The sequence below is a fragment of the Mobula hypostoma genome, chromosome 3, assembly GCF_963921235.1.
Source record: "Mobula hypostoma chromosome 3, sMobHyp1.1, whole genome shotgun sequence".
Taxonomy (NCBI): Eukaryota; Metazoa; Chordata; class Chondrichthyes; order Myliobatiformes; family Myliobatidae; genus Mobula; species Mobula hypostoma.
In genome coordinates, this window is record NC_086099.1 from 230,175,141 (window position 1) to 230,192,990 (window position 17,850).

General features: G+C 46.9%; 1 protein-coding gene across 1 annotated transcript in view; it reads left to right on the top strand.

The window, feature by feature from the left end:
* Window positions 1-17,850, top strand: part of LOC134343691 (IQ motif and ankyrin repeat domain-containing protein 1-like) — a 150,843-nt gene that overhangs the window by 90,705 nt on the left and 42,288 nt on the right. The window contains exons 6-8 of the mRNA XM_063042445.1: window positions 6,780-6,971; window positions 9,842-9,967; window positions 15,976-16,115. Of these exons, the coding sequence (XP_062898515.1) occupies window positions 6,780-6,971; window positions 9,842-9,967; window positions 15,976-16,115 (458 nt within the window). The remainder of the gene's footprint in view (window positions 1-6,779; window positions 6,972-9,841; window positions 9,968-15,975; window positions 16,116-17,850) is intronic.

The following is a 17,850-nucleotide window of genomic DNA, read 5'->3' on the forward strand; positions in this document are numbered from 1 at the left end:
GAGGTGTGGTGGAGTGAGAGAGGATTGGGGGTGACAGAGGTGTGATGAGGTGAGAGAGGGGAGTGGGGGTAACAGAGGTGTGGTGGGGTGAGAGAGAGGATTGGGGGTGATGGAGGTGTGGTGGGGTGAGAGAGGAGTGGGGGTGACAGAGGTGTGGTGGAGTGAGAGAGGATTGGGGATGACAGGTGTGGTGGGATTGAGAGAGTGGAGTGGGGTTGACAGAGGTGTGGTGGAGTGAGAGAGGATTGGGGGTGACAGTGGTGTGGTGGGGTGAGAGAGGGGAGTGGGGTGACAGAGGTGTGGTGGAGTGAGAGAGGGGAGTGGGGGTGACAGAGGTGTGGTGGGGTGAGAGAGGATTGGGGGTGACAGAGGTGTGGTGGGGTGAGAGAGGGGAGTGGGGGTGACAGAGGTGTGGTGGGGTGAGAGAGGATTGGGGGTGACAGAGGTGTGGTGGGGTGAGAGAGGATTGGGGGTGACAGAGGTGTGGTGGAGTGAGAGAGGGATTGGGGCTGACATAGATGTGGTGAGGTGAGAGAGGGGAGTGGGGGTGACAGAGGTGTGGTGGTGTGAGAGAGGATTGGGAGTGACAGAGGTGTGGTGGGGTGAGAGAGAGGATTGGGGGTGACAGAGGTGTGGTGGGGTGAGAGAGGGGAGTGGGGGTGACAGAGGTGTGGTGGGGTGAGAGAGGGGAGTGGGGGTGACAGAGGTGTGGTGGAGTGAGAGAGGATTGGGTGTGACAGGTGTGGTGGGATTGAGAGAGGGGAGTGGGGTTGACAGAGGTGTGGTGGAGTGAGAGAGGATTGGGGGTGACAGAGGTGTGGTGGGGTGAGAGAGGATTGGGTGTGACAGGTGTGGTGGGATTGAGAGAGTGGAGTGGGGTTGACAGAGGTGTGGTGGAGTGAGAGAGGATTGGGGTGACAGAGGTGTGGTGGGGTGAGAGAGGATTGGGTGTGACAGGTGTGGTGGGATTGAGAGAGTGGAGTGGGGTTGACAGAGGTGTGGTGGAGTGAGAGAGGGGAGTGGGGTGACAGAGGTGTGGTGGGGTGAGAGAGGATTGGGGTTGACAGAGGTGTGGTGGGATGAGAGAGGGGAGTGGGGTTGGCAGAGGTGTGGTGGGGTGAAAGAGGATTGGGGGTGACAGAGGTGTGTTGGGATGAGAGTGGGGAGTGGGGGTGACAGAGGTGTGGTGGGATGAGAGAGGGGAGTGGGGGTGGCAGAGGTGTGGTGGAGTGAGAGGATTGGCGGTGACAGCGGTGTGGTGGGGTGAGAGAGAGGATTGGGGTGACGGAGGTGTGGTGGTGTGAGAGAGGATTGCGGGGTGACAGAGGTGTGGTGGAGTGAGAGAGTGGAGCGAGGGTGACAGAGGACAGTGCATGTCCTCTGCTTCACGGAATCCATAGAAACATAGAAACATAAAAAACCTACAGCACAATACAGGCCCTTCGGCCAACAAAGTTGTGCCGAACATGTCCCTACCTTAGAAATAATGAGGGTTACCCATAGCCTTCTGTTTTTCTAAGCTCCATGTACCTATCCAAAAGTCTCTTAAAAGACCTTATCATATCCACCTCCACCATAGTTGCCGGCAGCCCATTCCACGCACTAACCACTCTTTGAGTAAAAGACTTACCCCTGACATCTCCTCTGTACCTACTCCCCAGCACCTTAAACATGTGTCCTCTTGTGGCAGCCATCTCAGCCCTGGGAAAAAGCCTCTGACTATCCACACGATCAATGCCTCTCATCATCTTACACACCTCTATCAGGTCACCTCTCATCGTTCATCGCTCCGAGGAGTAAAGGCCGAGTTCACTCAACCTGTCTTCATAAGGCATGCTCCCCAATCCAGGCAACATCCTTGTAAATCCCCTCTGCACCCTTTCTATGATTTCCACATCCTTCCTGTAGCGAGGCAACCAGAACTGAGTACAGTACTCCAAGTGGGGTCTGACCAGGGCCCTAGATTGCTGCAATCTTACCTCTCGGCTCCTAAATTCAATTCCACGATTGATGAAGGCCAATACAGCGTATGCCTTCTTAACCACAGAGTCAACCTGCGCAGCTGCTTTGAGTGTCCTATGGACTCAGAACCTGAGGTCCCTCTGATCCTCCACACTGCCAAGAGTCTTACCATGCGGGTTAACCCCTTCTGTGCTGAACTCATCATATACAGAGTCAGGATAGGATTGTCGAGTCTTGGAAAAGCAGAGAAGGAGGTGTCTGCCTCATAGTAAATTCCTCTTGGTGCACAAATATGTCAGTGATGTCCCAATTCAGCTCATCAGACCTGGAATAGCTTGCAATTAAGTGTCGGCGATTTTACCTGCTATGTGAGATTTCTGCGATCTTTTTTGTAGTAGTGTACATTCCACCTCAGGCCAATGTCAAACAGGTTCTTGATGATCTGAACGATGTGATCATTGTACAAACGAAACTTCACACCTTGACGCCTTCACCATCATTTTGAGTGATTTTAACCAGATCAGCTGGAAAAAGTCACTAATTATTATCAATAAATCATTTGTAGCACCAGAGGAAACAACACACTGGACCACTGTTATACCACCATCAAGAATGCCTACCGTGCTATTCCACGCCCTCACTTTGGAAAGTCTGATCACCTGGCTGTACTTCTGCTCCCTGAGTATAGGCAGAGACTGAAGTCCAGCAGTGAGGACCAAGAAGGTATAGACAAGGGAAGCACAGGAGCACTTGCATGCAGCAGTCCCCAACCACTGGGCCGCAAAGCATGTGCTACTGGGCCGTGAAGAAACTATATGAGTCAGCTGCACCTTTCCTCATTCCATCACGCACTGTTGAACTTGAACATAGGGTTGCCAACTGTCCCGTATTAGCCGGAACATCCCGTATATTGGGCTAAATTGGTTTGCCCTATACAGGACCGCCCTTGTCCCATATTTCCCCTGCTAAGGTAGAGCGTTCCTATGAAACTTTTCGTGCCGAAATGGCATGAAGTGAAGAAGCAATTCCCATTAATTTATATGGGAAACATTTTTGAGCATTCCCAGAACCAAAAAATAACCTAACAAATAAGACATAAAACATAAAATAACACTAACATATAGTAAAAGCAGGAATGATATGATAAATACACAGCCTATATAAAGTAGAAATAATGTATGTACAGTATAGTCGGGAAGATGAGGGCAAAACCGATTTGTGGGGGCAAAAAATCAGCATGTACGCGCATGCGCACACAGGTGCCCGCACAAGGCTTCATGGTCATGCAAACACAAGGAATTCTGCAGATGCTGGAATTTCAAGCAACACACATCAAAGTTGCTAGTGAACGCAGCAGGCCAGGCAGCATCTCTAGGAAGAGGTACAGTCGACGTTTCGGGCCGAGACCCTTCGTCAGGTGACTTCAAAAGGGCAACATTATACCAGTGCCTAAGAAGAATAGAGTGAATTGCCTCAGTGACAATCATCTAGTAGCACTCACATCTACGGAGATGAAATGCTTTGAGAGGTTGATTATGACTAGAATCAACACCTGCCTCAGCAAAGACCTGGACCCACTGTAATTTGCCTATCGCCACAATAGGAAAACGGCAGCTGCAATCTCAATGGCTCTTTACACAGCCTTAGATCACCTGGACAATGCAAATACCTCTGTCAGAATGTTGCTCATCAACTACAGCTCAGCATTTAACATCATCATTCCCAAAATCCTGATCGATAAGTTACAGAACCTGGGCCTCTGTACCTCCCTCTCCAATTGGGTCCTTGACTTCCAAACCAGAAGACCACGATCTGTGCAAATTGGTAATAATATCTCCTCCTCGTTTATGATCAACACTAGTGCACCTCAGGGATGTGTGCTTAGTGCACTGCTCTACTCCCTCTATACTCATGACTGTGTGGCTAGGTATAGCTCAAGTGCAATCTATTAATTTGCTGAAGATGCAACTATTGTTGCAGAATCTCATAGAGATGACAGGGTACCAGGAGCAAGATATCTCAGCTTGGTAGCACCAACCTGATATTCAACGCCAGTAAGACCAAAGCATTGAATGTGGACTTCAGTAAGGGGAGGATGAGGGAATACAAACTAAGAAGGAGAGGCTGGAAAACTTTGGGTCATTTTCTCTGAAATAGCACGTGCTGATGGGAGATCTGATAGAGGTTTACATAACTCTGAGAGGCACAGGCAGCCAATATCTTTATCCCAGGGTTGAAGGGTCTAATATGAGAGGATATGCATTGAAGGTGGGAGGGGGTAAATACAAAGGAGATGTGCAAGTGACGGGTACCTGGAATGTGCTACCAGGGGTGGTGGTAGAGGCAGATGCTATAGAAGTATTTACACAGTTATTAGATAGGCTCATGAATGTGTGGAGAATGAAGTGATATGGACATTGTGTAGACAGATAATTGTGTAGGGGGCCGTGGTTGAGCGGTCGGCAACTTGGGCCGGCTGCCCCACCGGACTTAGTCTGGTGAGGAGGGTCTGAGGACACCCAGCAGGACTAAAAAAAACAAGACCTGACAAAGGGCGGATGAGCTCCTTGTGAGCCAACGGCCATCTTCCGTGGAAGAGATTAAAGCCTCACCACGTATCTACGAATCGTATGCTATGCACCTAGTTAGAAGAGACGTGATGAACTTGGGCGCTGCACCGTGTGCCTGGACCTGCCCAAGGTGTCAAGACAGCCAGCGAGAACAAGCTGGAGGAGAGGCTGTACTCGGTGCTGTCGCAAGATGGAAGAAGATGGAGGTGCATAGCCGCCAACCCCGGATTCGGGACGGCACCCACTGACTGACTGAGGCAGATAAACAAACATGGTCAGTTTAATTAGCTGCCAAGCAAGTTGATAGGGTTGTTAAGGTGCATGGTGTGTTACTTCATTAGTTGGGGAATTGAGTTCAAGAGCCAGGCAGTAATGTTGTAGCTGTATAAAATCCTGCTTAGACCACTCTTGTGTTCAGTTCTGGTCGCCTCTTTATAGGAAGGATGTGGAAGCATTGGAGAGGGTGCAGAAGAGATTTACCAGGATGCTGCCTGGTTTGGAGAGCATGTCTTATGAGGATAGGCTGAGTGAACTAGGGCTTTTCATTTTGTGGTCCAAGAGATCGAAAGGTGACTTGATAGAGGTGTACAAGATGATAACATAGAACATAGAATAGTACAGCACAGTACAGGCCCTTCGGCCTACAATGTTGTGCCAACCCTCAAACCCTGCCTCCCATATAACCCCCCACCTTAAATTCCTCCATATACCTGTCTAGTAGTCTCTTAAACTTCACTAGTGTATCTGCCTCCACCACTGACTCGGGCAGTGCATTCCACACACCAACCACTCTCTGAGTAAAAAACCTTCCTCTAATATCCCCCTTGAACTTCCCACCCCTTACCTTAAAGCCATGTCCTCTTGTATTGAGCAGTGGTGCCCTGGGGAAGAGGCGCTGGCTATCCACTCTATCTATTCCTCTTATTATCTTGTACACCTCTATCATGTCTCCTCTCATCCTCCTTCTCTCCAAAGAGTAAAGCCCTAGCTCCCTTAAAAGGTATAAATTAAGAGGACAGCCAGAGACTTTTTCCCAGAGCAGGAATGTCGAATTCGAGGGGATCATAATTTTAAGGTGATTGGAGGAGAGTAGAGGGGGAATGTCAGAGGTACATTTCTTTAACACAGAGAGTGGTAGCTACATGGAATGAACTACCAGAGATAATGCTAGAGGCAGAAACATGAGGGACATTTAAATGAATCTCAGATAAGCACAAGGATAATAAAAAATGGAGGGTTATATGGAATGGAAGGATAAGATTGATCGTTAATATGTCGACACAACATCATGGACCAAAGTGTCTGTACTGTGATGTAATGTTCTACGAAATGGGTAACGTTATGGGCCAAGGGGTCTGTACTGTGATGTAATGTTCTACGAAATGGGTAACGTTATGGGCCAAGGGGTCTGTACTGTGATGTAATGTTCTACGAAATGGGTAACGTTATGGGCCAAGGGGTCTGTACTGTGATGTAATGTTCTACGAAATGGGTAACGTTATGGGCCAAGGGGTCTGTACTGTGATGTAATGTTCTACGAAATGAGTAACGTTATGGGCCAAGGGGTCTGTACTGTGATGTAATGTTCTATGAAATGAGTAACGTTATGGGCCAAGGGGTCTGTACTGTGCTGTAATGTTCTATGAAATGAGTAACGTTATGGGCCAAGGGGTCTGTACTGTGATGTAATGTTCTATGAAATGAGTAACGTTATGGGCCAAGGGGTCTGTACTGTGATGTAATGTTCTATGAAATGAGTAACGTTATGGGCCAAGGGGTCTGTACTGTGCTGTAATGTTCTACGAAATGGGTAACGTTATGGGCCAAGGGGTCTGTACTGTGATGTAATGTTCTATGAAATGAGTAACGTTATGGGCCAAGGGGTCTGTACTGTGCTGTAATGTTCTATGAAACGAGTAACGTTATGGGCCAAGGGGTCTGTACTGTGCTGTAATGTTCTACGAAATGGGTAACGTTATGGGCCAAGGGGTCTGTACTGTGATGTAATGTTCTATGAAATGAGTAATGTTATGGGCCAAGGGGTCTGTACTGTGATGTAATGTTCTATGAAATGAGTAACGTTATGGGCCAAGGGGTCTGTACTGTGCTGTAATGTTCTATGAAATGGGTAACGTTATGTGCCAAAGGGCCTGTTCCTGTGCTGAATTCTTTGGGAGCAAAGGGATTAGGATGGGGCCTGATAAATCAAAAGTGAGGGTATTCATGGACTGCTTCCTCCTCCCACAGGTTTCTGAGTTGGATACGAAGAATGGAGTGGCCTTTGACCAGATAGGGCAGGTGCTGAGACGACGTCACCAGCTAGACATGGTGGACTGCACCGATGCCCATGGAAACACACCCTTGTCAGAGGCAGCTGGTGGCGGGCATCCCAGTGCCATCAAATACCTGATCGAGAAAGGAGCCAATCCCAATTCAAAGGTAACATGGGAGAAGAGGGCCAGATTACAGGGTTTCAGGATCACCATTCCTCGTCCCTGCACCACAGTGATTAAGGGACCACATCACTCAACACATGTTTGTAGTTGAAGGATGGTTGTAGTTGGGAGCTGAATGTCCAAGGTTACATGTTATATTGGAGGGATAGGAAGGTAGGCACAGGGGGTGGTGTGGTTCTACTGGTGAAGAATGGCATCAAATCAGTAGAAAGATGTAACATAGGATTGGAAGATATTGAATGCTTGTGGGTTGAGATAAGAAACTGCAAGGATAAAAGGACCCCGATGGCAGTTAGATACAAGCCTCCCAACAGTAGCTGGGATGTGGACGACAGATCACAACAGGAGATAGAAAAGGCATGTCAAAAGGACAATGTTATGGTCGTCATGGGAGATTTTAATATGCAGGTTGATTGGGAAAATCAGGTTGGTAATCGATCTCAAGAGAGTGAGTTTGTTGAATGCCAACAAGAGGATCAGGTAGACTGAACTGGGTGTTCTGTAATGAACAGGAGGTGATTAGGGAGCTGAAGGTAAAAGAACCCCTAGGAGACAATGATCACAATATGACTGAGTTCAACTTGAAATTTGATAGAGAGAAAGTAAAGTCTGACGTAGCAGGATTTCAGTGGAGTAAAGGAAATTACAGTGGTATGAGAGAGGAGTTGGCTGAAGTAAATTGGAAGGAGATGTTGGCAGGGATGACAGCAGAGCAGCAGTGGCATGAATTTATAGGAAAAATTAGGAAGGTGCAGGATGGATGTATTCCAAAAACAAAAAAATACCCAAATGGTAAAATAGTACAACTGTGGCTGACAAGGGAAGTCAAAGCTAATGTAAAAACAAAAGAGTGGGCATACAACAAAGCAAAAATTAGTGGGATGACAGGATTGGAAAGCTTTTAAAACCCTACACAGAGCAAAGAAAAGAATCATTAAGAGGGGAAAGATGAAATATGAAAGCAAGCTTGCAGACAATATCAAAGTGGATAGTAAAAGCTTTTTCAAGTATGTAAGAAATAAAAGAGAGATGAGAGTGGATATCGGGCCGCAAGAAAAAGAGGCCAGAGAAATAATAATGAGGGCCAAAGAGATGGTGGATGAACTAAATGAATATTTTGCATCAGTGTTCATGGTGAAAGACTCAAGTGGTGTGCCAGATGTTGAAGGGTGTGAGGGAAAAGAAGTGAGTGCAGTTACTACATTACAAGGGAGAAGGTGCCGATAAAGCTGAAAGACCTAAGGTACAAAAGTCACCTGGGCCAGATGAACTGCACCATAGGGTTCTGATAGAGGTAGCGGTCTGACTTCAGTGGTTGGAAAGATATTGGAGTTAGTTGTTAAGGATGAGGTTATGGAGTACTTGGTGACACAGGACAAGATAGGACAGAGTCAGCATGGTTTCCTCAAGGGAAAATCTTGCCTGATGAACCTGTTGGAATTCTTTGAAGAGATTACAAATAGGATAGATAATGGGAATGCAGTGGATGTTGTATATGTGGACTTTCAGAAGGCCTTTGACAAGGTGCCACATATGAAGTTAAGAGCCTATGGTATCACAGAAAACTTACTGGCACGGTTAGAGCATTGGCTGTTGGTCGGAGGCAGCTCGTGGGAATAAAAGGATCCTCTTCTGGTTGGTTACCAGTGACCAGTGGTGTTCCGCAGGGGTCGGTGTTGGGACTGCTTCTTTTTATGCTGTATATCAGTGATTTAGTTCATGGAATAGATGGCTTTGTTACAAAGATTGGTGGAGGGGCAGGTAGTGTTGAGGAAACAAGCTGCAGAAGGACTTAGGCAGATTAGGAGAATGGCCATGAGAGTGACAAATGAAAATATTTGAGTTGCAAAAGACTTGAAAGTCCTCATGCAGAACACCCTAAAGGTTAACTTGCAGGCAAGGTCAGTGGTGAGGATGGCAAATGGAATGTTAGGATTCATTTCAAGAGGTCTGGAATACAAGAGCAGGGATGTGATTCTGAGGCTTTATAAGGCACTGGTGAGGCCTCACCTTGAGTATTGTGAACAGTTTTGGGCTCCTCATCTATGAAAAGATGTGCTGGCATTGGAGAGGGTTCAGAGGAGGTTCACAAGGATGATTCCGGGAATGAAAGGGTTATCGTACAAGAAACGTTTGATGGCTCTGGGTCTGTACTCGCTGTGTTCTCATGTACCCATGTAGTAGTATTAATATTAATAATAGTAACTTCATTTATCGAGAACTTTTCATACAAATAATGTAATTCAAATTGCTTTACAATGGGATAAAGTACAAACATGAAAATCAAATAAAAATAAACATGAACATAAAAAAACAAATTTATGTTAATTAAAAGCACAGTTAAATAAATAGGTTTTTAGCTGATGTTTAAAGGTGTCAACTGAGATTTCTTCCCTTATAGTTTTAGGTATTGAGTTCCACAGTTTAGGACCGTAGTTCAAAAATTAGCCTGGCAATTATCTTTTGAGGGACTCCCCGTGTTAACCCTCTGCATGTTCCCAACTTTCCTCCAGCACACCGTGCCATGTTCTAGATGTGCCTGTATACGCTGCACACTCTCAGAGGGTGCCCTGGTGCATCTCGTGGTCTCAGTGGATCCCATACTCTGGAGGTTCCCCGTCATTTATGTCTGCAACTATAATTGTATTTTCTTTCTTTGTTACTGTGTGTGTGTGTGTTTGTTTATCAATGCATCTGCCTGTACGTGTGTTTATGTGCATGCGTGTATGTGTAAGTATGCATGTCTGTGTGTATGCAGGCATGTGTTTATGAGTGTACGTATGTGTGGATAGTGAGTGTGCAGGTGGCGTGTGTTTATGTATACACACGGACTGATCCTGCTGTCTGTGGTAGGGTGCGTACGGACGGACCCCTCTGTACCGCGCAGCATTTGGGGGCCATGTTGCTGCTGTTCAGACTCTATTACAGAGCGGAGCCGACCCTCGGGTCAACGCCGAGGATGGTACGACGCCTGTGGAGGTAAGGAGGGAATTATCAGTACTCACGTGGGGTAAATGTCATTCAGTGAGGCCCCACAGTCAGTGCTCTGAGTACAAGAGGAGGGAAGTTCTTGTAGAGATTGGTGAGGTCACATTTGGAGCATTGTGTTCAGTTTTGCTCACCCTATTATTGGAATGATACCATTAAATAGAGAGAGTGCAGAGGAATTTATGAGGATTTTGCCCTGACTTGAGGGTCTAAGTTATGGAGGGAGGTTGGGCAGGCTGGGACTTTATTCATCATAATGTTGGAGGATGAGGGGTGATCTCATCGGAGTGTATGAGGTGCAGAGACAGGGTTAATACACTCAGTCTTTTTCCCAGGTTGGAGAATTAAGAACTAGAGGGGACAGGTTTAAGGTGAGAGGGGAGAGGTTTAATACAAACCTGAAGGAGAACTTCTTCACCCCAAGGGTGGTCAGTGTATGAAACAAGCTGCCAGCTGTAATTGTCAACCTTTATTCTGTATTCTGTTGTTGTTTTCCTTTGTACTACCTCGATGGAACAACATGAAACGTTTTTCACTTTACTTCATTACACATGTGATAAAAATAAACTGACTTACCAGAGGAGGTAATTCAAGTTCAAGTTTAATTGTCATTCATCCATACATGAATACTCATGAATACAACCAAACAAAACACCATTACTGCAGGTCGAAGGTGAAAAACACAGTGCAGTCCCAACTGTCACACGCAGCACAAGGCACATAGATAGATAGATAGATACTGATCCCAAAGGAAATTACAGTGTCACAGTAGCATCACAAGTGCACAGGTATATAAATATTAGAAAACAAGTAGAAAGAATAAAAAATAAGTGACCTCAAACAGTCTGCAGGAGGTGGTCATCACTTGCCCGGCTATAGGTTGACTCATTATTGAGCCTGATGGCTGAGGGTAAGAGTGACCTCGTGTGACGCTCTTTGGAGCAGCGCAGTCATCTTAGACTATCACTAAAAGTGCTCTCTGTTCAGCTAAGGTGGTATGCAGAGGGTGCAAACCAGTGTTCAGAATTGTCAGGACTTTCTGTAGGGTCCTTTGTTCTACCAGAGCCTCCAGTGTCAAACAAGAGAAAATCTGCAGATGCTGGAAATCCAAGCAGCACACACAAAACGCTGGAGGAACTCAGCAGGCTAGGCAACATTGATGGAAAGACAGCCGAGACCCTTCATCAGGACTGGAGTGAAAAAGATGAGGAGTCGGAGTTGGAGGTGTGGCGAGGGGAGGAAGATACACAAGGTGATAGGCGAAACTGGGGAGGGTGGTGGAGGGGTGAAGTAAATAATTGGGAAGTTAGAACATAGAACATAGAAAACCTACAGCAGAACGCAGGACCTTCGGCCCACAAAGTTGCGCCAAACATGTCCCGACCTTAGAAATTACTAGGATTACCCATAGCCCTCTATTTTTCTAAGCTCCACGTACCTATCCGAAAGTCTCTCAAAAGACCCTATCGTATCCACCTCCACCACCATCGCCAGCAGCCCATTCCACGCATTCACCACTCTCTGTGTAAAAAACTTACCCCTGATATCTTCTCTCTACCTACATCCAAGCACCTTAAAACTTTGTCCTCTCGTGTTAGCCATTTCAGCCCTGAGAAAAAGCCTCTGACTATCCACACGATCAATGCCCCTCATCATCGTATACACCTCTATCAGGTCACCTGTCATCCTCCGTCGCCCCAAGGAGAAAAGGCCATTCACTCAATCTGTTTTCATAAGGCATGCTCCCCAATCCAGGCAACATCCTTCTAAATCTCTTCTGCACCCTTTCTATAGTTTCCACATCCTTCCTGTAGTGAGATGACCAGAACTGAGCACAGTACTCCAAGTGGGGTCTGACCAGGGTCCTGTATAACATTACCTCTCGGCTCCTAAACTCAATCCCACGATTGATGAAGGCCAATGCACCGTATGCCTTCTTAACCACAGAGTCAACCTGCGTAGGTGCTTTGAGCGTCCTATGGATTCAGACCTCAAGATCTCTCTGATCCTCCACACTGCCAAGAGTCTTACCATTAATATGATATTCTGCTATATTTGAGCTACCAAAATGAACCACCTCACACTTATCGGGGTTGAACTCCATCTGCCACTTCTCAGCCCAGTTTTGCATCCTATCAATTTCTTGCTGTAACCTCTGACAGTCCTCCACGCTATCCACAACACTCCCAACCTTCATGTTATCAGCGTTTACTAATCCATCCCTCCACTTCCTCATTCAGGTCATTTATAAAAATCATGAAGAGAAGGGTCCCAGAACAGATCCCTGAGGCATACCACTGGTCACCGTCACTGACCTCCCTGCAAAATATGACCCACCTGCAACCACTCTTTGCCTTCTGTGGGAAGCCAATTCTGAATCCATAAAGCAGGGTCCCCTTGGATCCCATGCCTCCTTACTTTCTCAATAAGCCTTGCATAGGGTACATTATCGAATGCCTTGCTGAAATCCATATTCCCTACATCTACGGCTCTACTTTCATCAATGTGCTTAGTCACATCCTCAAAAAATTCAGTCAGCCTCGTACGGGACAACCTGCCTTTGACAAAGCCGTGCTGACTATTCTTAATCATATCATGCCTCTGCAAATGTTCATACATCTAGCCTTTCAGGATCTTTTCCATCAACTTACCAACCACTGAAGTAAGACTCACTGGTCTATAAATTCCTGGGCTATCTCTACTCCCTTTCCTGAATAAAGGAACAACATCCACAACCCTCCAATCCTCCGGAATCTCTCGCGTCCCCATTGATGATGCAAAGATCATTTCCAGACACTCAGCAATCTCCTCCCTCACCTCCCACAGTAACCTGGGGTACATCTCATCCTGTCCCGGTGACTTATCCAACTTGCTGCTTTCTAAAAACCCCACAACATCCTCTTTTTTAATGTCTATATGCTCAAGCTCTTCAGTCCACTGTAAGTCATCTCTACAATCATCAAGATCCTTTTCCGTAGTGAATACTGAAGGAAAGTATTCATTAAGTACCTCTGCTATTTCCTCCAGTTCCATACACACTTTTCCACTGTTACACTTGATTGGTCCTATTCTCTTACGTGTTATCCTTGTAGATTGCCTTGGGGTTTTCCTTAATCCTGCATGCCAAGCACTTCTCATGGCCCCTTCTGGCTCTGCTAATTTCATTCTTTTGCTCCTTCCTGCTACCCTTAAAATCTTCTCGATCATTACCCAGTGTTTTGAACCTTTCATAAACTTTTCTTTTCTTCTTGACTAGATTTTCAACAGCCTTTGTACACCACGGTTCCTGTACCCTACCTTCCGTTCCCTGTCTCATTAGAACATACCTATGCAGAACACCAAGCAAATATTCCCTGAACATTTGCCACATTTCTGCTGTATATTTCCCTGAGAGCATCTGTTCCCAATTTATGCTTCCAAGTTCCTGCCTGATAGGCCAGGCAGCATCTCTAGGAAGAGGTACAGTCGACGTTTCGGGCTGAGACCCTTCGTCAGAACTAGTCCTGACAAAGGGTCTCGGCCTGAAACGTTGACTGTACCTCTTGCTAGAGATGCTACCTGGCCTCTGCGTTCACCAGCAACTTTGATGTGTGTTGCTTGACTTTCCAGCATCTGCAGAATTCCTGTTGTCAGCCATAATATTATTGAATTGTGGACTGTTCCTTGCTTCAGTCTAAGATCCCCTTGTGTTTTAAGAAGGCAACGATAATCCCAGTGCCGAAGAAGAGCAAGGTGGCATGCCTGAATGACTATCAACCTGTGGCTCTGACATCAATTGCTATGAAGTGCTTCGAGAGATTGGTTATGGCCCACATCAACCATAGCCTACCGGTCAACCTCGGTGCTTTGCAATTCGCCTACCGGAGCAACAGGTCAATGGCAGATGCCATCTCTCTGGCCCTATGTTCTTCCTTAGAACACCTGGAGAATAAAGACGCGTACGTAAGGCTCCTTTTCATTGACTACAGCTCTGCCTTTAATACCATCATTCCAAATAAACTGATTCCTAAGCTCCGGAACTTGGGCCTTAGCACTCAGATCTGCAGCTGGATCTTCAACTTCCTCACAGACAGGACCCAGGCTGTAAAAATAGGGGATAAGCTCTCCTCTACAATCACTCTGAGCACCGGTGCCCCACAAGGCTGTGTACTCAGCCCCCTGCTGTACTCACTGTACACCCATGATTGTGTAGCCAAGTTTCCATCAAACTCAATCTATAAGCTTGCTGATGACACGACAAATGTAGGCCATATCTCGGGTAATGATGAGTTTGAGTACAGAGAGGAAATTAAGAACCTGGTGGCATGGTGCAAAGACAATAACCTCAACATCAACAAGACGAAGGAATTGGTTGTTAACTTCAGAAGCAGTAGTGGACTGCACGACCCAATTTACATCAGTGGTGCGCAAGTGGAACAGGTCAAAAGCTTTAAGTTCCTCGGGGTCAATATCACAAATGACCGGACTTGGTCCAACCAAGCAGAGTTCACTGCCAAGAAGGCCTACCAGCGCCTTTACTTCCTGAGAAAACTAAAGAAGTTTGGCCTGTCCCCTAAAACCCTCACTAATTTTTATAGATGCACCGTAGAAAGCATTCTTCTAGGGTGCATCACAACCTGGTATGGAAGTTGTCCTGTCCAAGACCGAAAGAAGCTGCAGAAGATCGTGAACACAGCGCAGCACATCACACAAACCAATCTTCTATCCTTGGACTCACTTTACACCGCACGCTGTCGGAGCAGTGCTGCCAGGATAATCAAGGACACGACCCACCCAACCAACAGACTTTTCGTTCCTCTTCCCTCCAGGAGAAGGTTCAGGAGCTTGAAGATTCATACGGTCAGATTTGGGAACAGCTTCTTTCCACTGCTGAACGGATCCTGACCCGGATCTGGGCCGTACCCTCCAAATATCCAGACCTGCCTCTCGGTTTTTTTTGCACTACCTTACTTTCTATTTTTCTATTTTCTATTTATGATTTATAATTTAAATTTTTAATATTTACTAATTTTTACTATTTTTAATATTGAATATTTGTAATCCAGGGAGCAGGAAGCGCAGAATCAAATATCGCTGTGATGATTATACGTTCTAGTATGAATTGTTTGGTGACAATAAAGTATAAAGTATAAAAAAGGCTTGATGGGCCAGATGGCCAACTCCTGCTCCTATTTCTTATGTTCTTATGCATCTCCTGCTGGATGGTGGATCTGCTGCAGACACTCATGAATTCTAGAGCCTCTAAGTAATGTTGAAACTCTATAAAACCCTAGTGAGACCACTGGGATTATTGCGTACACTTCTGGTCACCTCATTATAGGAAGAATGTGGAAGCTTTAGAGATGGTTCACAGGAGATCTACCAGGATGCTGCCTTGGATTAGAGAGCATGCTTTATGAGGATAAGTTGAGTGATCTCGGGCTTATCTCTTTAGAGTGAAGGAGGATGAGAGGTGACTTGATAGAGGTGTAAATGATGATAAGAGGCACAGATAGAGTGGATACCCAAAGACTTTTTCCAAGGGCAGAAATGGGTAATATGAGGAGGTATCATTTTAAGGTGATTGGAGGAAAGTATGGGGGGAGTGGATGTCCGAGGTAGGTTTTCTACAGAAAGAGTGGAGGGTGCATGGAACATGTTTCCAGGAGTCGTGAGTCTGATAAATCAGGGACATTTGAGAGACTTTTTGATAGGCACATGGATGATAGAGAAATGAGGGGCATTGTGGAAGGGATGGGTTAGATTGATCTTAGAGAAAGTTGAAAGGTTGGGATAATAAGGGCCTGTACTGGGCTGTAGTGTGCTATGTTGTATGTCCTAGGACCCTGCTACTCCAGCTCCCTGGAGGGCACAGCCCATCACAGATCCCGGGACCTGTGCTGTGTGCTGCCTTGTGTGGATGGTGATGGGGGGAGAGCAGGGGGAAGAAGGGTGGAGTGGGCTGGTGGTGTGTTGTGGAGAGTGGAGACAAGTGCTAACCTGTCCCATGGCTTTGCCAGGTGGCGTCGACAGACCCCACCCTTAGGACTCTGCAGGACTGGGATATTAGCATCACTGTGGTCCTGAGGGAGAGGCTGGAAGCCGATCTGCAATGCAGGAGAGAAGCCGAGAAGCGGCAGAAAGAGGAGGAAGCTGACAGGTCAGGGGTCCTCCACATCCCACTCACCCCTTCAGACTCGCAAACACCTCACTCACTTCACACCTGCGATTGTACCATCCGCATTTACCACAGTCCATCACTCACTCCATTAACTCAGACGCTTCACTCACCTCACCCCTTCAGACATTCAAACCCTCACTCAGCTCACACCCGTGAGTGAACCATCATCAGTCACCCCAGTCCCTCGACCACACCACTAACTCAAACCCTTCACTCACCTCACCCCTCCAGTCCCTCAAGCACCTCACACATGCACACATCCCAGCGAACCGTCCTCGCACCAAAAAGTCCATCAAAACCCCTGGATTCACCTCACATATCCCTGATTCACACTGACAGCTGGATCAATCTCTGGGGTACAGACTGTATTTGGATCGCGTCTGGATTCAGGGTGGGGAAGTAGGAGTATTGTGGAAAGAGGGAAAATGGATCCCGGGAGACACTGACCAGGTGCTGAGGTTGTGGGTTGTCAGGTTGAGGGTGTGTATGTTGGGTGGGTTGTGTGGGATTGAGGATGTGTGTTGGTTGGGAGTTGTGGTTTTGAAGGTGTGCATTTGTTAAGGATTGTGGACTTGAGTGTGTGTACGGGTGTGGATTGTGGTGTTGAGGATGCATGCAGCGTGGGGGTTGTGGAGTTGAAGGTGCTTGTTGGGTGGGTGTTGTGCGGTTGAGGGTGTGTGCTGGGCGTGCATATTGGGTTTGGGGGAGTGTGCTGGGTGGTGGTTGTGGTGTTGAGGGTGTGTGTGGGGTGGATATTGTGCTGTTCAGGGTGTATGTTGAGTGTGTGTTTTGTGGTTGAAGGTGATTGTGGATGCAGGTTCCGGGGTTGAGGATGTATGTTGGCTGGGTGTAGGGGGGTTGAAGGTGCGTGCTGCTTGTGCATAGTGGAATTGAGGATGTGTGTGTGTGGGATGGTGCTTCTGCTGCGCGTGCATGGGGGTTTAAGAGTGTGTGTATGATGTGGGGCTTGTGGTATTGAGTGTATTTGTTGGGTGGGTGTTGTGCAGTTGAGCGTGTGTGTGTGGGGTTGGGGTTGTCGTGTTAAAGGAGTGTGTGCGGCTGCGGTTGAGATGTTGAAGGTGCATGTGCAGTGGGGTTGAGGGTGTTGGGTGGACGTTTTAAAATTTAGCATATATAGACAATAGGTGCAGGAGTAGACAATTCGGCCCTTCGAGCCAGCACCGCCATTCACTGTGATCACGGCTGATCATCCACAATCAGTATCCAGTTCCTGCCTTATCCCCATAATCTTTGATTCCGCTATCTTTAAGAGCTCTATCCATCTCTTTTTTGAGAGATATATGGTGGGTGTGCATTTGAAGTTCAGGGTGTTTGTTGGTTGGGTGTTGTGGTGTTAGGGTGTGCGTTCATTTGGGGTTGTGGTCTTGAGTGTATGTTTTGGAGTTGAGGGTATGTTTTTGGGTGGGAGGGTTGGTGTTCAGGGTGTGTGTTGGGTGGGGTTTGTAGTGTTAAGGGTGTTTGTTGGGTGGGTATATGGGGTTGAAGGTGTATGGGGGGGATGGAGTTATGCTGAGAGTGTGTGTCATGTGGCATTGTGTTGAGCCTATGTTGTGTTTTTGTATGGTTGAGTGTGTGTGTGTGTGTGTGTGTGTGTGTGTGTGTGGAGTAGGGGTTGTGGTGTTGAGGGTGGGGTGAGGCTTGTGGGGTTCAGGATGTGTGCTGTGTGCATTGTGGGGTTGAGTGTGTGAGGTGG